The sequence below is a fragment of the Topomyia yanbarensis genome, chromosome 3 (assembly GCF_030247195.1).
Source record: "Topomyia yanbarensis strain Yona2022 chromosome 3, ASM3024719v1, whole genome shotgun sequence".
In the NCBI taxonomy this organism is placed as follows: Eukaryota; Metazoa; Arthropoda; class Insecta; order Diptera; family Culicidae; genus Topomyia; species Topomyia yanbarensis.
Genome location: NC_080672.1, coordinates 198,922,718 through 198,950,266, shown reverse-complemented (window position 1 = coordinate 198,950,266; position 27,549 = coordinate 198,922,718). Strand labels below are relative to the sequence as shown.

The following is a 27,549-nucleotide window of genomic DNA, read 5'->3' as shown; positions in this document are numbered from 1 at the left end:
ATAGCAGAAAATCGTGAAGTTAGATCCCGTGCAATTTGCACAAGGTTTAATGGCTTTTCGTTTCCGCCTGAAGAAAACTTGCCAAGGTCCAGAAGACCCTTGAGGGTATAATTTTATTCTAGGGAGAGTTGAGGGAGGGGGATCAGAAGAATTTTGCTCTTGTGAAATGGAGGATTCCATCTCACTATCCTCCATCTCGCCTACCATACACAGTAAGTTAATTAAATACTTATACTAGCACAATTATACTAAAATCTACCTGTCCTTCGAAGAGTTGCAGCTTCATGCTGTCTCCCTCTGCCACACGCTCGGGTTGAACACAGCGTAACCACCACTACCAAGATGGAGCCGCTGCTTACCTGTGGGTATTTTCGTACTACGTAGCGTGGCTAGGTACACAAATACACAAAAGCCCGTATCTGCACTAGTACAGATGAATAAGTGATGATAAAGCGAGACGCTTCACCAACAAGATGCAACTCTGTCTCACGTCGTCACAAGCGCCGACTGTATGCAGCGCAACTACTACCACCACCAAGGTGGAGTCGCCGCTTACCTGTGGGTCCAGAGGTATTCCCCTACCACGCAGCGTGGCTAGGTACACAAATACTCAAAATAATTTATTCTCTGGAACAATATCAGTAAAAAGAAGAAGAAGAACTCACGGCGGTCAACAGCCTGTATGGTTCAACCATCATCTGAAAAATTTAAAAAATGGAAAGCAAAAGGCACATAAAATTTACAAGAAAAAACATAGCATTACAAATCGGCAAAACTATCTGGATATTTGCTCCCAACTCGACATAGCCATTAACACTACACATCAAGAATATAATAGTAAAATCGAGCATGAAATCAAGGCCTGTCCAAAAAAATTCTTCAATTACGTGAAAACGAAATTGAAAAGTAGCAGCTTTCCATCCCAAATGCATTTTGACGCACATGTAGGAAATAACAATACTGAAATTTGCAATTTATTTGGAAAATTCTCTTCTCCGAAACAGACCAGGACCGCGACTACTTTTCAATTATACCTGAATTTTCAAATGACATTTCCGTCCACGAACTATCTGAACACGAAATTACCACTGCACTAAAAAACTTAGACGCATCAAAAGGACCGGACGGAATAGCACCAATATTTTAAAAAAATCTAGCAGAAGAATTCACTCTACCATTACTACATATTTTCAACATGTCACTGAAAAATGGAACATTCCCAGAAATATGGAAATCATCCTTTTTAGTGCCAATTTTTAAATCAGGCGCTAAATCGGACATCCAAAACCATCGTGGGATTGCCATTATATCATGCATTCCAAAATTATTCGAAAAACTAGTGAATGACAAAATATTTCAGCAAATCAAAAATCAAATAACAATCAAGCAGCATGGCTTTTATAAAGGCCGCTCAACAACATCAAACCTTTAAGAATTTGTAACATTTACTGTAAATGCAATGGACAATGGCAACCATGTCGATACACTCTACACAGACTTTAGTAAAGCATTCGACCGTATTGACATACCTTTATTACTCTTCAAACTGCAAAAATATGGCATGGAAAATAGACTATTGAAATGGTTCGAATCATATTTAACGAAACGTGAACAAACAGTTCGCTTTCAGAATATACTCTTGAAAGCAATTCCTGTCACCTCTGGCGTACCCCAGGGTTCCCACTTAGGACCTCTTCTTTTTATTTTGTATGTAAATGACATTACCTTTATATTCAAACATCTTAAAGTGCTTATATACGCAGATGACATGAAACTTTTTATGGAAATAAGAAATGTCAAATACACTGAAATATTCAAAAACGAAATCAATCTATTCCACACGTGGTGTAGCATAAGTCTACTCCAACTTAACGTAAATAAATGCAACTCAATAACCTTCAGCAGAAAAATTTCAAATGTTCTCATATACATACACTTGCAACCAACTTGTAGAAAAATGCAAAATTGTACGAGATTTAGGCGTAATCTTAGACTCCAAGCTCACATTTGTGGAACATTATAATACAATAATAAATTAGTAGTATGCTGGGCTTTATTTATTATTATCACTTACAATTTTGAAGACCCTTACACAATAAAATCATTATGCAATACATATGTCAGGCCTATTTTGGAATATTGCAGCATAGTATGGAACTGAGTTTGCTTCGAACAGCCAGTCAGAGAGGTTCGTTTTACGCGGCTCTCTTGAGTTTGTGTTTTTCTAGTCTAGTCTGAGTTTGTGTTTTTATGATGAAATGGGTGCTACGCCATCCGGACTTATAGTTTTCAGTTGCTAGTTTCTAGTTATTGCTAGTGGTGGATATGTTTTGATCCACTGAAAATTGGTTAGCATATATGAATATCTACTGCTAAGCATATAGAGCCAAGTAGTCAGGTGTTGCGAAAATTAGATGATAGTGAGAAATCATGTATACAGACGTTATGTTGTAGTGTGTAGACTAAAAAGTTCCAACAGAAGCAATTGATATTCCGTGGGAGAAATAAATAGATGGTGGATTGTGTGGTGCATTTATGTTGGAAGATAGCAACAGTGTTAGTGCTTGAAGAGAGAATGAAATATATCCTGTTGTTGTTGCTTGATCCCGGGGCTGAGTCGGACCTAACTCTGGTCGCAGCCAGCTCATCCATGTTCACGGTGGTTGGGTGGTGATTTAGTTTCGCCTCAAGCAAAAACCTCATGAATGTACCTTGCCTGCAAGGCCATCAGGATGAGTACCCTTTCTTTTAATTTTTAACTCATTGTACTAAGTTGTATTCCCGTACACGGGAACGCGTAATCGTCTATAATATATTCATATTATGAAGACTTTTTTTTTCATTGGGTCCGATCTGCGAATGAGGGCCCTCTTTTTTTCGCTTTCTCTTTCGATTGTTGCCGCGAAACCATAAAACTTTTTAAACATTTATCGGTATGTTTCGAAAGATCAAGGTTTTTACTAGCTTATTATGCATACAGTTTACGGAAAATCAGAAAGGTGACCGAGTAATTCGCGGAAGAGAGGGTGAACAAAGAGAGCCTCTCTTTTGCGGGGTGGACCTGTTGAGGAGGAATCACATCTGATATTGAGATGGCGTCTATTTGTGTGTGTGCCGATGAAGGAACTTGGTCATATAATGGCTGTAATTGTGGGTGCTGCTGGAGAAGAGCGAGTAGAATGTGATCTGAATGTTTAATCTCTCTCTCCTTCTCTCGCCCCACTGAGCATGTAAGTGGCTATACGCGACGCGATTCTCTATCAGCGTCTCTTTTTTTTGAAGGTGAAGCTGAGTTCTCTTGTTATGTTTAGGGTCTCTTACACGAATACTACTGACAAAAGTGGGCAGGGTATGTATATGGTGTGTAGAATGTGTTAAATGTGTGCAGGTCTTCGAATTGTTTGGCGGCTCAGTTTGGAACTTTGGAAGTGGCAGCAACGAATACATAATGTAATAATATACGAATAGCTCAGAATGGTGCTATTGTATGTGTTCGGAGAACAAACACAGTTCTTTACTCTTTTTCACAGATTGCAGATCTCCGAGCATCTCCATACATACAAATTTAAATATGTTTTGATAGACATTAAAATATTTATATTTTTATCCGTGCTGTTGATGTTGTATGTGACTGCCTCCATTTAGCTGCATGTGACTAGTTTTGACGTTCCGTACCGGTCACGGAAGCATGATGTGTCGTGTGAGTTGTGCTTGATAATGAGATACAGAGAGATCTTGTGGACGGTGTATGTGTTGGTTCTTGGGAGCGATTGCTTACCCACGGAATGGGGGACTGATAGAGAGTGATTTGCGTGGTGTTGCATCGTTTGCTGTTGGGAGACTCGTGGGTGGGAGCGCCTGGTGTGTGGGGCTCTGACGAGAGGTGGATTGATGTGTATTGAATCGGTGCGTCTTGTGTTCGCCAAATGAATCGATTGCAAGAGGTGGATTCTGTGCAAGGGTTGTAAGGGTGACGGAATGAGTGTGTGTGTCTGTTCTTGTTCGCTGTAGGGTGGGGTTGTTCATTGAATACCTGAGAGTTGAATGTTATCTGTGAGCTCTGGCCCCTTGTTGCTTCCCATTCACAATTGTTCAATTGTTACGTGGCGAGAGAGTCGAGAGGTACGCTGGTGTTTTGGTTAGATAACTCGTTGCAATGAGTAGTGGCTTATTTGACGACTTGAACACCATCGCGGTTGCATGTGTACAAAGAGTGGGACCCGCACACAGCGATATTCCACCTGATTCAACTCACTGTCGAGGGTCCCACCCAATGTAACATCATCCTTGTACAAAATGAATGCACGTGGATTCGTCCATAGGATATTAGTATCAATTGAGTTCTTGTCGGTCGGTTTCACGAACACTGATGCGGTTTCTTGGTTGAAAACGGACCCATTTGCTTTTGCCATCTTGTTATTTTCCACCAGCTGGTGATGTGGTCGTTGTGTCATGCGATGTGTACATATATGAGCCGTAAAAGATATCATCCTGGTCTATACACATAATCACTGTCTACGGGCTTAAGGCTTTAACTTCTGCCCTTTTACCCAGTGATGTGGTAATAATCTCTTGTATAGTTGAGCTGTTAATCGTGGGGTCCTCCTTCAACTCGAGTATATGTATGTAATTGTGTATATGTGTGTATGTATGTATACATGTATTACAATGCGTATATGTATGTAGGTAATTGTATATATATGTGTGTATGCATGTATGTGTATATTTTTATGTATACATGTGTGTATATATGTGTATGTGTTTATGTGTGTATATGTACATATAAATGTTCAAAAAATGGTTGCATTATACACGGGATTGTTTTGTAGTGTACACATATTAATGCGAAAAACTGATACTTCTGGATTGAAGTCAGATCTTCCTCCAATTACAGCTCCTTGGAGATCTCCAATGGAACAACTTACACAAGTCCAACAGGCAGTAACACCAGACTAGGAGAAACGGAAGCGCTGAGGAAAACACGGAGTCTATCGGTTCTTTTTCATTATTTCCCCTTTTCTTTCTTAAATAAGCAGGAATTCAAGAAATGTGGATGACAGTTAAAGGAGACATAAATGGGAGATAGGAATGAAGGTAGAAAACTGAAAAAATGGTAAGTTCTAGTACACATGTGTTATGTTATATATATACAAATTGAACCATTATACTAAATACGCGTCGATTTCCTGCTTGAATGGAATCGAAAGTTTTACTGTAATGTTACAATCCAATTGATACAAACATTACAGTAAGGCGGGGCTAGTTGATGGAACGATGATCTCGGAACATGTCTGGCACTGTACACGAAATGGGTCATCGGAAAATCAATTGAGCTAACACCTTCCTAAATCCGTGAACCAAGTTATTTGCATGAATGTTTAAATACATGCAAACATCTTTTTTCTGTAAATCACTACCAGCTAGTGGGAGATAGTAAGGTTAACACACACACACACACACATTGCAGCATAGTATGGAACCCATACACTGTCCTATACGAAGAACGCATCAAATCAGTCCAAAATCAATTCGTTTTGTACGCACTTCGTAAACTAAACTGGACGACATTTTCTCTTCCATCGTATAATGCACGTTGCATGCTCATTAATATACAAACACTCAAAGAACGCCTCGAATTTGCCATGCTTTGCTTTATCAACGATATTATTCCTCAACGTGTACAATCCGCATCATTAGTTTCGCAAATAAAATTTTATGTACCTAGCCGACAACTAAGAATCCGTAATTTATTCCAAGAACAATCTTTTAGGACAAACTATACTAAAAATAGCCCCATCAATAGAATGATGCGTCATTATAATGAAAATTGTGTAATTATTGACCTTTCCATGCCTAGAAAACAAATTAAATCTGAACTTAACCGTAGAAGTAATGTATAGTATATAAGTAAATATTGTAAAACCATTCTATGTAGTCTACATATGCTTGACGAAAATAAAATAAAATAAAAATAAATGCAGAACAAGGCTTAATATACCGAACGGTTGATGAAGGAACAAATATTCAAATAAAGTCTTCGAATTGTGGTGTGGTAAAAGCGGGTTGAATTGTACACATCCAGTCTTGTGGAACGATCCTCTGTCCTTCGTCTTCAAGAACCTAGCGTTAGCTTATTTCCCAAAGTCTTCCGAAAAAAATGCGCCATCCGTAACCTTTGAACACCTGACTGATTGATATTAGAGACAAATCTACATCGAACTTATATTTAAACTATCACAGAACTATATTGTTTTTGGTGTTTCATATTGATGGCATTACTTTACGGTTAGACAAATGCCGCAAAGGGCGCAAGCCTGAAACTCCGCCAAGGGCGCCCGAAGGCCACGTTACGGCTCTGCCCATAGATTACTTAGAACTATCAAAAAATCAATGAGGTTACCCCCTTTTGGGCAAAAACCATTAATTTCTTTCCACCGAAAATGACTTGATCCTCTAGCAATGATGTATGAAGCAATTTTTGTGAGTACAGTTATTACCATTACTATTGTAATAATTGTAATTGGTATTACTATTAGTAATACTATTATTACTATTGCTATTATTGGACTCAACATCAACTTATAGTTTACGTCACTGCTATGTTGTGATTTGGACTTGTGACCTTAATGAACTTATACTTATCGTCTGACGGTGCCGGTGGTTGATAGGTAAGCGTGACCACCACTCATTCTTGTTGGTCTGTGTTCAATTCCAGCCGAGGTCGTTGAGATTTTTCTGAGGTGAAAAAATCTGCAGTCACGTCTTCCTTAGGAAAGGAAGTAAAGCCGTTGGTTCTCGGTCCATGAGTTGATGGATCGATATCTAGTCCAGGTAGTGGAGTCACCTCTCTGGCGCCGATCATGAAGAAGTAGAATTCAAGTATAGATACGTGATACTTGTGGAGAGCGCAGTAATATATACGGCCTCCAACAAAAGCAAGTATCGGACTAACATTCCTTCCCTTTCCTTCCGAGATCTACGTTCGGGCTGGCCGGCACCGGTATTGAACACTTTAGGAATACCAGGGGTTGCACATTGAAAGATGTTTCGCTACTCCCAAGCATAATTATCTGCTGATTCCCTGGGCAACTTCAGCAGATCGATAGCGAAGCAGCAGCCAGGGGTGGTCGCACAAGCTCAAGCTCAAGATTAATGAACTTATACTTTTCGTTCAGTTGTTCGAGATATTTTTAGCTTTCATGTAGCTTCAGACGCTTCTAAATTTTACCTTGAATAAGTTTTAATGATTTACGTTTATCTTACACTTTACATTGCTTTCGAGTTTCGACAATTTAACAGTTCTATTTGATTATATATTTTCAGTCGTTATACACAAATCAAAAGAGGAAAATGGTACGACTAATTCCTTGCACCTGCACGATATATATAGAAGTCGTGATACGGGAAGTTTCGAATCCGGGTCGTTAGATGGAGAAATGTTCCTACAGGTAAGTTAATTGAATTATTTCAATCCAAGTATTTTCCATAGCGGCCTTTGAACTGATAATCGGTTGAAAAATATATCAGGTTTACTCTTAATACTTTGTTTGCGAACAACGAAGTTCGATTTAAATAGTGCCAAGATTCCTTTCTACCCAGTCAGCTCCAACATTGAATCAGAGTACTTCATCAACCTAAAGAACATTTTTCGAGTCTTTTTTCGAGTTAGAAAAATCTCATTTGAAGAATCTAACCATATGTGTGGGTAGTGATTCGAAACCAAGTAAGCTGCCGGTTTGTCAACTACGCTATGCCCACCCCCTTTAGACATGTTTCTAATATTAAAAAATATCCATGTTACATGGTTTACAATTATAGATTACTAGCTAATACCCGCCGCGCGTTGCTGCGACTTTCAACGGAATAGGAGTAAAACTCAGTTTGTTCCGAAGCGCCATCTGGCAAACAAACCTTGACTTTTATATGTATAATATGTAATATAAATATATATATATATATATATATATATATATATATATATATATATATATATATATATATATATATATATATATATATATATATATATATATATATATATATATATATATATATATATATATATATATATATATATATATATATATATATATATATATATATATATATATATATATATATATATATATATATATATATATATATATATATATATATATATACTAGCTAATACCCATCGCGCGTTGCTGCGATTTTCAACGAAATAGGAGGAAAACACAATTTGTTCCAAAGCGCCATCTGGCGGGAAGATACTCCCCAATTAATAGCACACAAACACGCCCCATAACAAATACCTACTGTGTATAAATTTTTACGGAAATCGTTTTAGCCGTTTCGGAATCTATCAATCATATACATACAAACATTGACTTTTATATATATATATACTAGCTTATACCCATCGCGCGTTGCTGCGACTTTCAACGAAATAAGAGAAAAACACAATTTATTCCAAAACGCCATCTGGCGGGCAGATAATCTCCAACTAATAGCACACAAACACGCCCCATACCAAATACCTACTGTGTGCAAATTTTTACGGAAATCGGTTAAGCCGTTTGGGAGTCCATAAATCATAATTACTAGTTTTTGGAACAATTTGGCATCTACCCACCTACCAGTGCAGAGGCCAATTTTCTATATCATTTCGAATACTAGTAATTTCTAGGTGATCTTTGTGAATACATTTGTTTTTCCAGTTGCATAAACATTTGATCAGCGGGAAAGGGAGAAGAAAAGGAACGCCTGTGCATATTTTCATAGAGACACATTTTGGCAAACATAATATTTGGCCCTACAGCATTTCGGTGTACCTTAAATTAGTAAAAATTTCAATATTTTCAAATCGCTTGGGATTGGTGGATCGGACAAGATCGCAAGAGTTCGAATATTTTTTGTATAGCTGAAATCTTGTTTTCTAATACTGCTTCAGCAACTTTGCCGGATCTAGCCGTATAATGTAACTTTTTTATCATTAAAATTTGGACTAAAATGTTTAAAAAAGGTATTTTTTAAAGTTGGTGCAATACACAACAAGTCGACTTATTTTAGTTAATTATAAACAAACAAACAAGTTAAACAAACGGTTGTGTTGAACTACGTTTGTAATAATATTGTCTTATTTAATACAGTCATCATCACTAGAGAGCGATTTTGCTGAATATATAACGCAAACGATTAAAATATCTCATAAAATATCACCATTGGGCAAACATGCAAAAATTCTTTAACAATTTTTGATATACTCCTAATTTTACCACGTTATAAGTAGGTTCTTAGGTATGTAAAAAAATATAACGAAACCAAAAAATCGAAAAACAATATTTTGGTTTTTGGCCAAGAATTTGTTCTAGTTACTCCTCTGTGCGCCGTGCGGTCTTCCTCGAGCCGGCAGGGGTTTCTCCAGGCGATTTCGTAGTACGGCTCAGATGCGGATCGGCAACACACCGCGTTACGCGTGTGATGTTGTGCTGTAGGTTTCGTGTTTTTTGTGTCATTCGACAGAGATGTTTTGTGTCGTCTTGAAGTCGCATCAAATCATCGTTGGGTACGGTAGGCGGAAGAAGACACTTATGAGAATGATAAGAAAAATAATAGGGGCAGTTAATTCTGAATATTGATGGTGCGCCGGGCGGTCTTCCTCGAGCCGGCAGGGGTTTCTCCAGACGATTGCATAGTACGGCTCAGATGCGGATCGGCAACACACCGCGTTACACGTGTGATGTTGTGCTGTAGGTTTCGTGTTTTTGGGTCATTCGACAGAGATGTTTTGTGTCGTCTTGAAGTCGCATCAAATCATCGTTGGGTACGGTAGGCGGAAGAAGACACTTATGAGAATGATAAGAAAAATAATAGGAGCAGTTAATTCTGAATATTGATGGTTTTTGGGAAGGTGTATATGGGGGACATGTAGAGAAGATCGCGGCTTCCCAGTACATCTCGAACCGTAACATTGGGTGATCTTCCTCGGGCTCGAAAGGAATCCAAAAGTTGAGATCTGGCAGACCAGTACTCGGCGCATGCCTAGACAATATGTTCGATCTCGTGGTAACCGTTGCCACAGGTGCAGATACCGCTATTTGCGAGCTACTTCGGAGAGGAGCGTCCAGCGTGTAGTGATTGGACATGAACCGAGACATCACACAAATGAAATCCCGACCCACATCCATCCCCTTGCATCAAGGTTTCGTCGATACCTTAGGGATTATCGAATGTAGCCACCTTCCTAGTGCACCATTGGTTCATGGAGTTTGCCAACTTCCTAGGGTTCTCTGATGAGTCGTACTGAAAAATTCGCTGAAGCTAATTGATCTTTCACACCCTCTAAAGCTAAGGTAATCTTGTACGATCTTACAAACAACGCATGCAAGCGCTCCCAGATTTTCACAAGGAAAATATGGAATGTGCTTTCTAGGTTCCATTGAACGGAGATCCTCGATTGAACTGATACTATCCAAGACAATAAAGTAATGATCGGTGGGCAAATTATCAATGATCCCAAGGGTATACTGAATAGCAGCAAGTTCTGCGACGTAAACTGAAGCAGGATCATTGAGTTTGAATGAGGCGGTGATGTTTTGATGGAAAATACCGAAGTCAGTCGGTGTAAAACATCTTGTTGCAGTCGACTTCTCAAAATTTACTATGAAAGATTCTTGGGATCACGTGCGGACGTATGTGATCCGTGATTCCAAGAATGCAGTTAAATCAGAAGCATGAAGGAGATTGACACGGTTGGGATAATATGAAGAAGGATTGATATTGTGTGCCATGTAATCGAAGTACAAGGACATAAATCAGGTTTGAGAATTGAGCTCGACAAGCCTGTTGAAATTTGGAATTACTAACGGATATCGATCTAGATATCGCATCGGATGAGCAATCGATACGAAAGGTCCCAAAATCGATTTTTTCTGCAAAAGGACGCCCTTCGTGGAGTGCATGAAACCTAAAGCAATACGCAAACAACAATATTGGATTCGCTCTAGTTTGATGAAATGCATGTTCGTAGCGGAGCGGAAACAGAAACTCCCGTACTCCATCACCGATAATGTCGTTATTTGGTACAGCCTGATCAGGTCTCCTACGTAGGCACCCCACCATGTTGTGGTTATAGTACGGAGAATGTTGATCCTTTGTTGTGTTAATACCGACTAGCTCACGGCTATACCCCCTCAGGGTCGACGTTCTGGCTTGCTTCAGGAGGATAGACTTACCTTATCAATCGAAAACATTGCAAAGTAGATTGCCAAGAAAGACCCACAATAGGGAAACCAGGAATTTGATCTTCATTAGAATTGCACTAAATACAAATTAGTTTAACATATTTATTTAAGATTTACATCGTCGTTAAAGAAAGGATGGAAGGGAAAGAAAGATGGAAGGGGGGGGGGTTCGTTGCGGCCATTCTGGAACACATGAGCTTCATGCATGAAGAGGGTACTTGCCACACTACTACCGGCTGGTTTGTCCTGAGCTGGTATCCAATATCTAGCACAGAGTTCCTGAGTTCCGATCTCGATCGCAGCGTCACAGCGTGTCCAGAATCGTGGTATTGGCTTGAGTGCTTCTTTCGCCGTTGTCTGTCGACGTCCCACGTGTTAGCTAACGGGGCAGCAACGCATTGGATATCCTTACCTCCAAAGCTGTGGTTACCGTCCTTCCGCAGCGTGTGACCCAACGTAAACGGGTATTCGTTGGCCACCAGCACGGAGCTCGCTGGCTTACGTCTTGTTCGGCGTAACACGCCAACCTTTTCCGTCTTCGAAACACTTTTTTCGTCGGGGACCTTCATTCGGTCGACGCAGTATCCGATGTCACTTGGTTCCGGACAGGAGTTCTCTCCTGTCCGGAACCAAGTTCTAACCGAAACATAACTCGTATTATGTACTACAATTCTTCCGAACATACTATTCAGCTAGATCTAACCATTATTCCATAAAAATGTTTAGTTTGTTAGAACCTAGTACTGATACACTACCATGCACTGCTAGGCCCCATGCAAAACTGACTCAGACATCACTTCGTTAAAAGTTTAATAACTTTTCCTATTGGAGTCGGATCGCTTTGCAGTCTTCAACAAAGTTGTAGATAATAAAATTATCTTCTTAAGTTTCACTTTTGGTGATAATCTGATTTATACAGTGCCACCTAGCGGAGAAAATGTTAGCAAGAGGGTTTTCTCCATGTAAATTGTCGAAAAATCCCATACAAACTTCAAGTACGTTGGTCCGGTAGCTAGACTTGTTCGATTTGGCTCAAATTTGGAGTAGATACTCCTGGTGGGACTAGGAATCGACTCAGGGTGGGCCGATGGGGGTCATTTTTTTCTGTCACTCTAAGGCAGCACGGATGACCAATCAGACCCATACACGAGGTCTCTTTTCCTTTGAACGACCTTCGAGCAAACGCACTTTTACTTGAAATTTCCGACACAGTTCTATACTTTCTGCCAGACTATCGCTATCTTATCTAATTCCTCTTTTCTTCCTTCCTATCTCGCAATTTTCTCCTTCTCTCTTCTTCGGAAACGCTAGTCTTACCACCATTGCAGATAGGTGACGTTAATAAGATGTGACGGTAGAGATGTGAATCGTGCATTCGTTCGTCGATCATTTGAACAGGGTTGTAATGAAGGTAGGGTAAAGAGTGGGGGGATAGGTGTTTTTGCTTGTATAAAATCAAAAGTTATTTTCCACTTTCAAATAAAGCCATCTATATGCTATCCTCTACCATTTTACGCTAGCTCTTTCCTACATTTTGGTCTACATAAAGTGGGTTAAATTTATTGTTAACGGTTGGTTGGCAACAATCATCCCTCCTCCCAATAAAAAAATTACCGTACTCCGTGTTTGGTGAATTGTAATTTTTTTCATGGGTTGACATTTTCCTGAATCGCGGCCACGTGACTTAGTGCTCATCGGTTAAACAATTCTCCGGATCCATTTGTTTTGATTCAATTATATACACCTGCTACAGATGGAAATTATGAATTTACTTTTCTGCGCTGTAAATCGATTCCGACTGAATTAGGTTGCTCTTAATAAATTTGTCGCATCCCTATTTTTTTTTATTTATTGCAATCCTGTTTTAATTCTATATTTTTATTACTTATTCCTATATGACGTATTTGTTTATTCTAATATTCCCGTTCACAATCTCACACATTTGGGTACCCTTTAAACTCTTTCATTCCCCATTCATTCCTCTTCTCGTTCATCCTTAATTTCCTAGTCTACTGTGTGTTCTATATACACCAGACTGTACAACATATAGTTAAGACTCATTCGTAACCCACACATCTACCTTAACTATTATCCATCTAACAGACAAGCGATATCTCCATAGACGCTGCTAATTAGAAGATAAGATCCCTCTGCTAATCCTACGACGAGGCAAATAAACTGCTACTTTATCGGATTTTCACTATTGCAAGTTATGAAAACATCTCATCTATCTCACAGAAAGAAAAAGTTTTGCATCTGTTTAGGTCTGTGACCAAGTCATTTTTCCCAAACGAATGGTCCCTCGACTTATCATTTTCCCTTCTTTCTAGGAAAGATGTGAGCCACTAGGTGGTTGCCAAATTTTTAAAGTGAAATAATTAATTTGATAACGCCAAACATGGTGGGAATCAAAACAAATCCTGATTGAAGCTGGTATCGTATATACACGTAGGCAAAAGTTTATTTCAGCAGTGGAAAATTACCGATTACTAACTCTGAAAGGACCTACTTTGAAGGAGAGAGAATTGCTTTTCGCCAAACCGATTAGAACGCATTTCAATATTTATTTTATATTTTGTCGGTCGAACGAAACCATTACGTACAAGTTACTCCATTTCTCAAGTGTGGGCACTGAGTTGAATATGGTAGTGGTTCGGTTTTAAGCAGGTTTGAGGTGCACGGCAGGCCATACGCTCAGTGATTTCCCATCTAGATCTGCGATTTCGTGTGATGATGATCCTATTTTCCTTATTATTGTCGCCGGTAGGTACTGTGGCCTATACTTGGCATTGTAGTTATCTAAAGCGCTTGATTGCTTTAAATTGCGTCTATAGATCATTTGGCCTACCTGTAATGGTTTTCCAAATGCGAAGGTTATATCGATTGTGGCCTTCTTGGTGGGCTACTTTAACCCTTTCATGCCCAACTTTTTTCTAGTGCATGTAGGGTTTCAAAACTATTTTTTTTTAAAACGGTGGGGTCAAGAAACTCCAAAAACCATTTTTCATAAAGGTAGGTACTTTCCTTGCAGTGCTAGAAGCTGCTCAATTTTTACCTTTTAAGTTTTATTAGTTTTCACTAATATTGCAACATAAAGAAGTTATATGAAAAATTCATTTTCCGTCGTCAACGTAAACGGTCCCTGGCAGCACTGCTCCATCGGAGTTCAATCAGACTAATTGCAATAACTTCATTTCTAGAGCTGATCCGTATAACCGTTAATACTCAAATGAAAGCCAATAGTCACATTTATTAGCCTTACTTGTTTTTGTGAGCAAATCTTGCCCCAATCAAAAGTTATAGCTGTTTAAAAACGTTGTTGTCCACAAACAACATGGGCATGAATGGGTTAAGGTTACTTTGAATAAAATTATTAATATTGCCAAACATTTCAGTTTGTCGTCGTGCACGCTCTTCGGTGGATATTTTTGGATCGTCATTACCGAAGCTATGATAAGATCCTTTAATGAACATTTCGTAACCATGCGTCGCAAAAAAGGAGTTAGTTCCGTCGCAGAATGTTCCGATGTGTTCATAACAGCTTCTACTTCGGACAACTATGTGTCCCAGAGTTTTTGATCCATTTTTACATAAGTTCGTATGGCGGAGTTTACTGTTCTGTTAACCCGTTCGACAGGGTTTGCCTGTGAATGGTACTTTGAGTTTAGCCAATGCCGAATGTCGAACCGGGAACAGAGCGAACGGAACTCATGAGACAAGAAGCACGAAGCGTTATCCGTAATGAGTACCTCGGGCACCGAATTCCGCAATGTCTTACTCTCAATCTTACGGAATGAGATCAACATTAGCCACTTGCTGAAAAGGTCTACGATGGATAAAATATATTGATTTTTATTACGACTTCTAGGCAATAGACCTATGAAGTCTAAGGCAATAATCTGCCACGGAGGGGATGTAATTCGTTGTTCGCCTAGCAGTGGTGCTAAAGCAATGTTAGAGGCTTTCGTTTCTTTACAGGTAGCGCATTTACCTACATATTCACGTACGGCAAGTACCATCCGAGGCCAATGCTATCACTGACGGATTCGACTGAGGGTTCGATCGATGCCCAGATGCATCGAATTATCATGGCATTCGTATATGATGAGGCTACGTTCGGCAGAATGTGGAAATATTTTCCAGTCGAACCTTTCATCGTGCAACTCACTGGGATTTGCGACGTACTTGTATAGTACCCCTTCCCGAATCTGGAAATCTACATCTTCGTCTGGTTCCTCGGAAACTTTTTTCAGTAGATCATCATATAACGTCTCGGCAGCGTTGATAGAATTTGAATTCAGTTTGGTTGTGGGGGACGAAGGAGAAACGGTAGTTGCACCGGCGGCTGCAGCGACAACTGCTACACTACGCGAGAGTGCGTCTGCCACCACATTTTCTTTACCTCGACGATGACAAATCGTCATATCGAAATGCAGCAACTCCAAACACCATCGACTGCACCGAGATGCCGTTTTCCACTTCGCCGTCATCATATGAGTCAAGGCTGCTAAGTCAGTGATCACCGTAAAATGGGAACCCTCGATGTAGCCTCGGAAGGCGTCGATGGACAAAAGAACAGCCAATGCTTGTTTTTCGCATACGTGGTAATTATTTTGAGGAGTTGTCAACTTGTGTGAGAAGAAAGCAACAACTCTTTCGAATCCGTCTTGAACTTGGGTCAAGACTCCTGCGACAGCAACATCGCTGGCATCGGTTTGAAGGGTGAATTTCCTTGAGAAGTCCGGACAAGTTAGAACGAGAGTTGAGATTAGCTTTTCCTTAATTAGGCGGAATGCTTCTTCAGCCGATTCGTTCCAACCCAATACCTTCGACTTGGTTTTCAGCAAGTCTGTTAGGGGGGGACGTAATTCCGCTAAAGTTCTCTATGAATCGGCGATAGTAATTTGCCATTCCTAGGAACCGCCGAAGCTTAGTGACCGTATTAGGCCGGTCGTAATCCACAATGGCTCGGACTTTGTCTGGGTTGGCCCTAAGGCCCTCGTTTGACAACAAGTATCCTAGAAACGGCAATTCAGTAACGCCGAACTTAGATTTTTCAAGGTTTATAGAAAGGTTCGCTTCTGTTAGGCGTTTCGCTACTTCTGTAAGCAGCTGTACGTGATGCTCGAACGTCTCCGATACTATGAAAATATCATCAAGGTATACGAAGATGTTCGGTTCCAATTCACCGTGCCCGAGGACCCTGTCCATCAAACGGGACAGGGTTGGTGGACTGTTCACAAGCCCGTACGGTAACCTGGTGAATTGAAACATGCTTGTCCTGGATACTGAACGCAGTGTATCGTCTAGAGCACTTCTCCAACGCAATTGGAAGAAATGCTTCCGATAGATCTATCGTACTAAGATACTTGGCCTTTGGAAGCTGTCCAAGAATTCGGCCTGGGTGGGGCAAGGGATATGCGCCACGTACAGTTCTCTCGTTTATTTCACGAGCATCCAAGCTGAGACGAACCTTTCCAGTTGGTTTTATAACCGGCACCACATTGGAGCACCAATCTGAGTGGGATCTCTCGATTATTTCAATCGATGACATCCTCTCCAATTCATCCGCTACCTTATGTTGCACCTTAGGAGAAAGAGAATATGGGTATTGGCGTACTGGGGGTTTCCCTTCCCATTTTTATTCAATCTTGATCTCGTGTTCGATCAGAGGTGTTGCAGTCAAACCATCCTGGCGGGCACCCAGAAACAGTTCTTTTATTTCTGTTAGCTGATTTAACTCCGACTCGGTAAACGAGTCTGTGGCAGAAGAATGTACTTCGGGAGTAGCACAGTCCCTCATAGTTGGTCATATTTGAAATTTCTGCCAAAGTGCATACCAAGTATGCAAACGACAGCTAAAGTTCTAACCACTAAGGTTCGGATTATCTTAATTCGACCTGTGAAATTGAAAGGAATGGAAAGCTGGCCGAGTACTTCTAGTTTTGACCCATTTGCAGAGCGTACCACCGTGGGTCGGTTCAATGGTCTCAGCCTTTGATTGTTAAGTCTGCGAAAAACATCTTCACTAATTAAAGTTAACTGGCTCCCAGAGTCTAGTAGACCTAGTGAGGGTTGGCCATAAATCTTGATGTTGGCGTAAGGTCGGTTGTCCTTGGTATCTTTAATAGAAATATTAAGGACCTGATCGCTCGAATACAGATCTTCCCGAACAGGTTCCCAAAACTCGGAAAGGGTAACTCCTGGCGGAACCGAATTTACGCGTTTGGGCTCGACGGTCGGCGATTGCTGACCGCCTGCAAGCCGTTTTTTTGGCAGAATGGGCAATTATGCGTTTCAAAGCCTTTGAATCCGCACACCATACATAAAGAACCTTTGTAGTTCCTACACTGCTCCAGCGTATGACTTGTTTGTCGGCAGTACAGACACTTATATCTACGGGGGGACGATGAGCATCTATAAGGGTCTCTAAAGTACGTGTTGGCCCTCCTTTGGATTCGGTTCCTTTCCTTGAGCTGCTGGCGGAGGTTGATTTATTTTCTTGCCTTCTGGGCTTCCTTTTGTTTTTTTGGTTTGCCTCATTTGACTTAGTGGGGTTTGACCCTTGTTGTTGGTTAGGTTTAAAATGGGGGCGATTGCTCTTCCAGTTGTCCTTATCAGACTTAGTTTCTGAAATAGCGCTTGTTGATTTTTCGTAGCCAAATACTTTGGCATACAACGAGAAATTTGACGCATCTATCATATGCCCCGCTTCTAGCAAATCTGGTATATTAAAGATCGGCTTCCAAAGAAGTGTTTTTTTTAGTCTGCCCTCATATTCCTTTTAAGAATATCGAGCTGTTCATTGCCGCTCATGGGCACAATCATCGACCTGAACATGCTTTCCCTGTCATAGTAATACTCTTGGAATGTTTCATTTCTCTGCTGGCGCCTTTGGTAAACCCTAGTGCGAACCAACGAATCGAGCTCAGGGTGAGCAAACGTTTTCCGGAGTTCGTTGACCAAATGCTGCCAGCTGAGAAGGCGTCCCGAAGAACGCATGGTCATGTACCAGTTCAGAGCTGGTCCCGTAAACAAATGAAAAGCGGAGTCAAACAGCTCACTTTCGGAGGTTCTTTCCGATAGAGCCAGTTTCGACACCAGGACCAAGAATTCATTTAACTTGAGCCCTTGATCGGTGCCGGCGTACTTGTCAAGTTTCCATTTCGACACAGGTAGCGATTTGTGGCCAAATTGACCACGTTTCGGTTCAGCAGCGCCAGAATACTGAAAAGGTAGTGGAGCCTGAACCTGGCGAGGCAATATTTGCTCATTAAATTGAATGTGCGGATTGTAAGTGTTACCAGTACTTGTCCGATTGTGCAGAATGGGAGCAGATATTGATGAAGGGTTTTGAGTTCCCCCCACTGCGACCGGAAATCTCCACGAATTAGCTGACCAAGCCTGGTTATTTTGCCCTCGTACATATTGTGATGTAGGAGTGGTATTGGAAAAGAAAGTAATTGGTGTGTAATAAGGGGCGTGCGATACCGGCACGACTGCCTTAGTTGCATTTGGAGTAGGGTATATGGAAGTTGTTACTCGCGGAAATGTATTTGTTGTTTGTGTGTGGAACTTGATCATGGGATATATGGATGAAGTCTCGGGACTAAGTGCGGAAGCAACGATAGTCGCTATCGGATAGCTTGGCATCGTGATTGGGAGTGTGAAATTGTTGCCGGACCCATGGCTATTTTGGAATTGTGAGAAATCACTCCAACCACCAGGAACGGTTAAATTGCTAGCCATTGGTAGTGGTGCATATTGAGATGAATGCCCGTTTGAACTGTCGATCTCCGGCCCCTTTTGTTTATGGATTGTACCCGTGTAGGTCGTCTGGTGTACTAGCCCAACCGTCGTGGTCACAATTTTGTTTAGGTTAGTCGGAAGATTTAAGTGCAACTCCTTGTATCTCCGCAGCGAATTGATTTCATGCTCTCGTGATACCAATGCTTCTTTGACATCGGTCGATTCAGCCTGTTCCAAATCACCGTTAAGTAACCCCAACCTAAACAAGGACTCTGCAATATCTTTCTCATTTTCTGACAATCGAACATTTCCCGTTTGTTCCACTAACGGCACAAGGGGTACTTATCCGGTAGAAATTGGGATTGCTCCTGGAATTTTATCTACTCATTCTCCCCAAACAACCTATCAATTCCCGTACCATCCTACTCCTCTGATATTATTGTTCGTTTCCCGTGATAAAATCTATTCAGACATGACAGCACTGCTTCCTGCATTTTAGCGACCTCAATTTTACCCTCAGCCGTCATGTGATCTTCCAAAAGGATCAGCCGACTCCCCAGGTGCAACAATCTTGATTGACACCTAAGCGGTACATGCTTGAATGTTTGAATAATGTCGTCTAGCTCTCTGAACTTGTCCCTACCAGTTCTGAAATCCTCCCTAGGATCCCGTTTCCACGTCCTATTAGGATTCTCCTCCGCTTTTTCCTCTTTTAACACCTCCCTAAGAGCTCGTCTCTTTCTTGACATCGCTTCATTGTCATTAAACACAATATCTCGCACCTCCAGTTCGAAATCTAATTCATGTTCATTCAAATGATCAACCCTAATGTCGTAAAATAATTGCTTTAGTTTCTCTGCTATTAAATTTGGTGTGCTGAGCGCCATATTTAGATATTTTAAAATCCTAATCAATTCTCAATCCTAAATACTATTATAAATTCACTTTTCAATTCAATTCACTTAATCCTAATTTCAAATTTAGTTCTAATCCCTAATATTATTTAAATATGTTTAACTCAATCAGTATCGTTCAATAGAAAACCGATTTAATCCACCTAGCAGTGAGATGGGACATTTCTTACACATATCACTGTTGGATCATTCATTAGTTTGCAGAACTCATGCGAAGTAGGCACCCAACTGGAGATGGGATGAAAACAGGTTCTAGTCCTGCACGAATAATGTCTCGAATAAATGATAGAAAATCATTAAAACGAACGAAATAAAATATAAAGAAAAAAATGAAATCAAATTCATAAAATGAGTAGAATGATTAATGTAAATCAAAATTATAATACACACGAATCAAATTATAGTAGCTTAATTAATGAAAATTTAGACTATACAGGGTGTTTGGTTCATGGTTAAGAACCTCTCGTGGGGTGATAGACTGTCATATTCGGAGAAAAAAAAATTTCTACACATACCATCAAATCTCAACCGTTACAGAGTTATTGAACTTTTTGTGTAAAAAACTTATTAGTCTTAAAATACCTCTAACTTTAAAAATATACTTTGTATTTTAAATCTTTTAGTTCTACTAGAAAGGTGAGAAAATTTCCTATTGAATGGTGCTCTCATATCTTTTAGTTAATTAGTTTTAATTACCTTTTAGTTGTAAAGTAGTTAAAAGTTAGTGTTTTTGAGGAGGTTTTTGCTAATTTTCTCGAAATAATGAAGTATGGTTATAGCAATATCCATTATCCAAAAGTTGGGTTTTAGGACGATTCATAATTTGTTCTTGGACGTCATATTCCCATCTCTTCTTATTTCCTTGTATTTTCATTACTATTATTTTCCTGTAATCGACTTGCAAGTGCTTAAAAGACTCTAATCTAAAAAATATGCTTTATATCGTTATTTACAAGATTTCATTGGAAATCTGAGAAAATGTTCTATCAATATATGTACAAATATCTTTTAGTTAAGTGTACTAAATGATTTTTTACTAACGAAATAACTCAAAATTTGTGTTTTTTGGAGAGTTTTGTAATTATTCTAAATATTAATCAACAAAATGTATCGTTACTATTGTTCATCTGATGCCCCCTAATGTTCTCTATAACAATTTATTTGACACTTTATCTATATCTCTTTTCATTTTGCTGCTATTTAATAGCTAACACAGCATGAACTCACCACAAATGTAGTGGGTTCGAAATCATTATTTTTGCATATGAAACGATGTGATAAAAACGATTTTGCCTCGCAACCAAAAGAGATAATTGAATGAAACCAAAGAAAGAACTGTAGAACTTGCTGAGATGCATTATTTTCATAATAATAATGGTGATGTTTAATATTTACTATTTTAAGACAATTAACGAAAATGCTAATAATAGCACTAACTTTAAACTAATTTACTCCTAAAAGAATACTAAATTCATTTAACTGAAATGTATTAATACATTTTTCTCTGTAAAATTTTCCTGGCTTTCGAATAAAAAGGAAAAAAACCGATTTAATCCACCTAGCAGTGAGATGAGACATTTCTTACACATTTCACTATTGGATTAGTTTGCAGAACTCACGAGAAGTAGGCACCCAACTAGAGGTGGGATGAAAACAGTTTCTAGTCTTGCACGAATAAAATCTCGAATAAACTGAATAAATTATAGAAATAAACAAAACGACCAAAATAAAAAAGTAAAGCAAAAATAGATGGTTGGGTAATGTCTGCGACATAACTGGAGAGATGCAGAATACATGAGGAACACGTTCTTCAAATATGTTGATACTCATTGGAATGTTCGGACAAAAAGTGATTTGGGCGAGGAATATTTCAAATTATTCTTTACAAAAATGATGGTGGTCCTGAAAAGCACCGTTTTTGTTGGCGTTGTTGGCCTTGGTGAGGGAGATGGCAGAACAGATAATAATTGATTCCTCAAAATCAATTTTTCTTTTTTCATGTAAATTATACATACTTGCTAATCTAATAGAAGATTCCTGGTCATATTTCTGAATCATTAGTGCGAACATTGTGTAATTTGGTTAAGTACAATGAAAATTACAAACTTTCCAAACTCGACCTTCTGTTCCTTCCGAAATATTGAAATGGGGTGTCTATATTAAACCATTAGTCGTGGTCCCAATAAAAAAAAGATGGGTGAGTAATGTCTGTGACATAACCGGAGCGTCGTGACTTCAATTCGAGACGTTAATTTAAATCTAATAATATTCAAAAGAATCACGTTTGAATGGGAAATTTCCAAATAATTCTCTATGGTAATAATAGTGGTTCTGGAAAGAACCTTTGGTTTCGGCGTTGGTGTTGATGGTGATGCGCTGGATCGTTGGATATATTTGGCATGATAGTTACGTGCCTGGCGAACTGTTTTGTAGCCTCGAACAAAACGACAAGACTGGCTTCTTCGGGTACCATTACGGCTGAACTTTATAAGCTTAGCTCGACTTTGAAATACTGCACAATCTCACGAATCAGACGCTGGTAGGGCCATTTTGTTTGCTACTAGCACGGAGCTGCACAAAAAAATCATTTAATGCAGTTAGTTCACGGAGGCTGCCAAAAAGCTCGAATAGAAGCATGCGACTTCAACGTTTCTCTTAAACACATGCAATTGAAGCAACACTGATTACTAGAGGGATGGTGAGGGAACCCGCACATTCGTTTTGGTTATACTGATAATAGCAGCAAAAAGGAATGGAAAATGCTGTGCAGTGCACGAAACGAGCGAGAGGATAATTTAAATTTTTGTTCCGTGTGCAAGCTACTTCTTTCCACACAACGTATTATGTTGTTTGTTGAAAATTTGTTACATATCTTATAATGAAAGTTTCAGTTTAACTCTCACTAGAACACAATTGATTGGTCCTGAAAAGAACCGTTGCTTTTATTGTAATTTACGCCCACTCTCAGCGGACATTGTGAGCCAGTTTGATTTCTTTTGCGAGAAAGTTACGTACTTGGCGCACTATTTTGTATCCTCAAGCAAAACGACCAAGTAGGCATCACTGGCTTCATTACGGCTGAGTTTTGTAAGCGTACCTCGACTTTGAAGTTACCTTACGAACCAGACGCTGGAATGTTAGCCAGCGGATTAGTTGCTCCGTTGCCCTTTAGTTGGGGCGAAATACTGGCATGGCGACAGTTCCTGATCGGTAGTTGGCTGCGATGGGCCACCAGTAGCTGGGGCACTTTTTCGAACCGTCATCATTGCCAACTGCTCTCCTCCGGTGGACTGGCTGTTTGCTAGTGCTTGAATGAATACGAATGATGAGAAAAACGGACCGACCAATATTCATATATGAACACACGAGAAAGCAGTACTATCGCTCTCTCGCTCGTTTTCGTGCCATTCCTGTGCCTTTCCTTTCTGTTCGGCTACCAATACTAGCATAACCAAAACGAATATTCTGTCTTTCCATCGCCTTCAATCTAGTGGCCAGTGCTAGCAAACTTGCATGTTCAGTTTTTCAATAACAACATTCCAACAATATTTTCAAATAATGTTGCAGATTTGAAAATAAGGAAGGAAAAGATTTTCACAAATTAAAATTCTTTTGTCTTATTTGTTAGCGCTGATACTGGCCATGGTATGGTGGGGGAACACGCATATTCGTTTTAGTTATGATGGTATTAGCAGCAGAAAGGAATGGAAAAGCAGTGCACGAAAACGAGCGAGAGAGGATAATTTAAATTCTCTTTCTTTCTTTCCACACATCGTATTTCTTATATAGCTTTCTGAAAATTGTTATACACCATAAAATGTAAATTTCAGTTTAACTCTTATTAGAACACAATTAATTGGTCCTGTAAAGAACCGTTTATTGTTTTATTGCGGGAACATAATTCAGACGCACTCTCCGCGGACACGGTGAGCCAGTTTAATGTATTTGGCCTGAAAGTTATGCGCTTGGCGTACTATTTTGCAGCCTCGAAAAAACCGACTAAGTAGGCATCGTTGGCTTCTCGGGGTATCATTACGACTGAGCTTTGTAAGCGAAGCTCGACTTTGCAGTCCTGTACAATCTCACGAACCAGAAGCTGGAACGATAGCCTACAGATTAGTTGCTCCGTTGCCCTTTAGTTGGGGCGAAATTCTTGCAAGGCGACAGTTCCTGATCGGTAGTTGGTTGCGATGGGTCACCAGTAGCTGGGGCACTTTTTCGGACCGTCGTCATTGCCATCTGCTTTCCTTCGGTGGACTGGCTGCTTGCTAGTACTTGAACGAATACGAATGATGAGAAAAACCGACCGACAGATATTTATATAATCGCGCTAATATGCACTACTATCGCTTTCTCGCTCGTTCTCGTTGCCGTGCCTGAGCCTTTCCTTTCCGTCCGACTTCTAATGGCCTAACCAAAGGAATATGCCGTCTTTCCCCCACCAACTGCTCTCGTCAAGCAACCTAATACGAATAATCATAGGAACAAACATGTAGTGGACCTACATATAAACTTTTCATTATTTAATTGTTCGGTTGGTCCACCATATTGACGGCTCTGTGCGGGATGGGCTGAAAATTTTCACTTTTCCGAGTCGTTTTCGAAAGATTTTTCAAAACACAATTTTTTGTTATTAGTGCATGTTATACATACTTCAAATTTCAATACAGCATATTTTCAACAAATTGGCCTAAAAATCAAATCATTCTGTTAAGTATGATAAAAGTTATTAACGTTCAAAATCTGACGCGGCGCCGCAGCCAATATTTTGAAACGGGACCCCTATATTGAAAGCTTAAATGTATTCTACATTAAAAATGAAACAATAGGTTTTTAAATTCATAAAATGAGTAGAAAAATTAATGGAAATCAAAATTATAATATACACGAATCAAATTAGATTAGGTTATTACATAAAAATTAAGATTATGTTTAGAAATAGTTATAAGATTAATAGAATAAATCGACTAATACTAACAAATTGAATGAAATAAAACGAATGAAATGCATAAAATTAAAGATATGAATAAAATGAATCAGATAAATCAAATGAATCAAATGAATCAAATGCATCAAATGAATCAAATGAATCAAATGAATCAAATGAATCAAATGAATCAAATGAATCAAATGAATCAAATGAATAAAATGAATCAAATGAATCAAATGAATCAAATGAATTAAATCAATCAAATAAATCAAATGAATCAAATGAATCAAATGAATCAAATGAATCAAATGAATCAAATGAATCAAATGAATCAAATGAATCAAATGAATCAAATGAATCAAATGAATCAAATGATTCAAATGATTCAAATAAATCAAATGAATCAAATGAATCAAATAAATCAAATAAATTAAATGAATCAAATAAATCAAATGAATCAAATGAATCAAATTAATCAAATGAATCAAATGAATCAAATGAATGAAATGAATCAAATGAATCAAATCAATCAAATGAATCAACTCAATCAAATCAATCAAATGAATAAAATGAATCAAATGAATCAAATGAATCAAATGAATCAAATGAATCAAATGAATCAAATGAATCAAATGAATCAAATGAATCAAATGAATCAAATGAATCAAATGAATCAAATGAATCAAATGAATCAAATGAATCAAATGAATCAAATGAATCAAATGAATCAAACGAATCAAATGAATCAAATGAATCAAATGAATCAAATGAATCAAATAAATCAAATGAATCATATGAATCACATGAATCAAATTAATTAAATGAATCAAATTGATTTAATTCATCCAGTGAATACAATGAATCAAATTAATGAAATGGATCAAATAAATATAAAGAATGGATGAACAAAATGAATAAAGTAAAAAATGAATGAAATGCATAAATAAAACAAACGAATCAAATAAACAAAATTAGCTGGAGTGATAAAATGAATAAAAAGAAGAAAATGAGCAGAATTAAATGCATTGATTAAAATGAAAAATTGAACAACAGTAAAAGGTTATAAATTAATATAAAGAAATAAATTGAATCAAATAAATTATGTGGATGAAATTATTAAAACTGAAAAAGTAGTCAGATTATTAAAATGAAGAAACTGATCAAAATGAATAAACTGGAAAAAATTAATAAAATGCATACAATGAAAACAATGAATGATATGAGTAAAATGCAGAAAAAGAATAAACTGATCAGAGTGCATCCAAAGAATGAAACGAATAAAATAAGTAAAATGAACGCAGATGAACAAAACGAATAAAAAGATGCGGAATGAAATAATTAATTAAAATGAAATGGTCATATGTTTGAAGCCAAAAACATTTTTGAATATAGAAAATGAATAAACGAAAGTTTTGAAATGTTTTCGAAAATCCCATCTTCTGAAAAAGAAATGGTTCAAACTACTCAGTATATCCAAATATGGACGACGATAAGTTAGAAGACACATTGTAGTTGCATCCCCCATCGAGAGTGGGTGCTTTGGGGACTTCTTTTCCTGGATCTAATTTGTGGATATTTGGTTTTTGATCCGTTATTTTTCATGAAAGTTCGTACCAATACAACGAATGTGCAGCTGATACAACTCCTGGTTCATTCGCCTGCGCAACGTTCCGTCTTCCATCTGCACGCCACCATAGATGGTACGCAACACCTTTCGTTCGAAAACTCCAAGAGCGCGTTGGTCCTCCACGAGCATAGTCCAGGTCTCGTGGCCGTAGAGGTCCACCGATCTAATCAGCGTCTTGAAGATAATCAACTTCGTGCGGCGGCGAATTTTGTTCGACCGGAGCGTCCTCTGGAGTCCAAAGTAGGCACGATTTCCCGCTATGATCCGTCTCTGAATTTCTCTGCTGTTATCATTGTCGTCGGTTACCAGTGAGCCCAAATACATGAATTCGTCGACCATCTCGATTTCGTCACCGTCAATCCGAACTCGGGTGGGAGGTTCACATTGTCGTCTCTAGAACCTCTTCCTCTCATGTATTTTGTCTTCGAAATCTTGCTGGCTTCAGCTTTCAGTCTTTGAGCATATCTTTTATTCAAGATTCAATAGAGATACGAATAGTTTAAATATCGCACGTGGAATGTCTCTTTTGAAAATATTCATCGTCAAACTTTCATATTACCCAGTTAAGCCCAATATTTTTCTGATATAGCCATGAATTATCTTAATTATAGTGTAGATTGATGCAGATTGATGTAGCAGCAGACAAAAAATAGTTTTGTTTTCTCAAACCTTCGCAATTACAATTAATAAATATTTCAGATTGGCAGAAGATCTGATCGCACAACTTAGAAATGCATACAGAAATAGCTAGATAGATGCGATAGAAGAGACACAGAGAGAGAAAGAGAAAGAAAGAGAGAGAGAGAGAGAGAGAGAGAGAGAGTGATGGGGGGGGGGGGCGTGTGAGGAGTGGCAAATGATGGTTAATGCAGTGACATTATTTTTATAGGTATATTATTATGATATATTGATTTTTACATTCTTATCATAAATAATGTAAGTAGTAATTTTTGCGCCATAACCAGTATAACCTAAATCTTGCAAATATTCGCTAAATTTTTGGGCTTCAAACATACAGTTGCTTTCGGTGAAAGCCACAAGTATAATTATTTTAGAAATCTTTTATCTCACTACTAGGTGAATTACTTGTTAATCTGTGTATTG

At 38.7% G+C, this 27,549-nt stretch overlaps 1 protein-coding gene across 5 annotated transcripts in view; it reads left to right on the top strand.

The window, feature by feature from the left end:
* LOC131690892 (aryl hydrocarbon receptor) overlaps nt 1–27,549 on the top strand; it is a 1,300,655-nt gene that overhangs the window by 641,938 nt on the left and 631,168 nt on the right. For all 5 annotated transcript variants that reach the window (XM_058976963.1, XM_058976965.1, XM_058976966.1 and 2 more), the window contains one exon: nt 7,324–7,448. In XM_058976963.1, the coding sequence (XP_058832946.1) occupies nt 7,324–7,448 (125 nt within the window). The remainder of the gene's footprint in view (nt 1–7,323; nt 7,449–27,549) is intronic.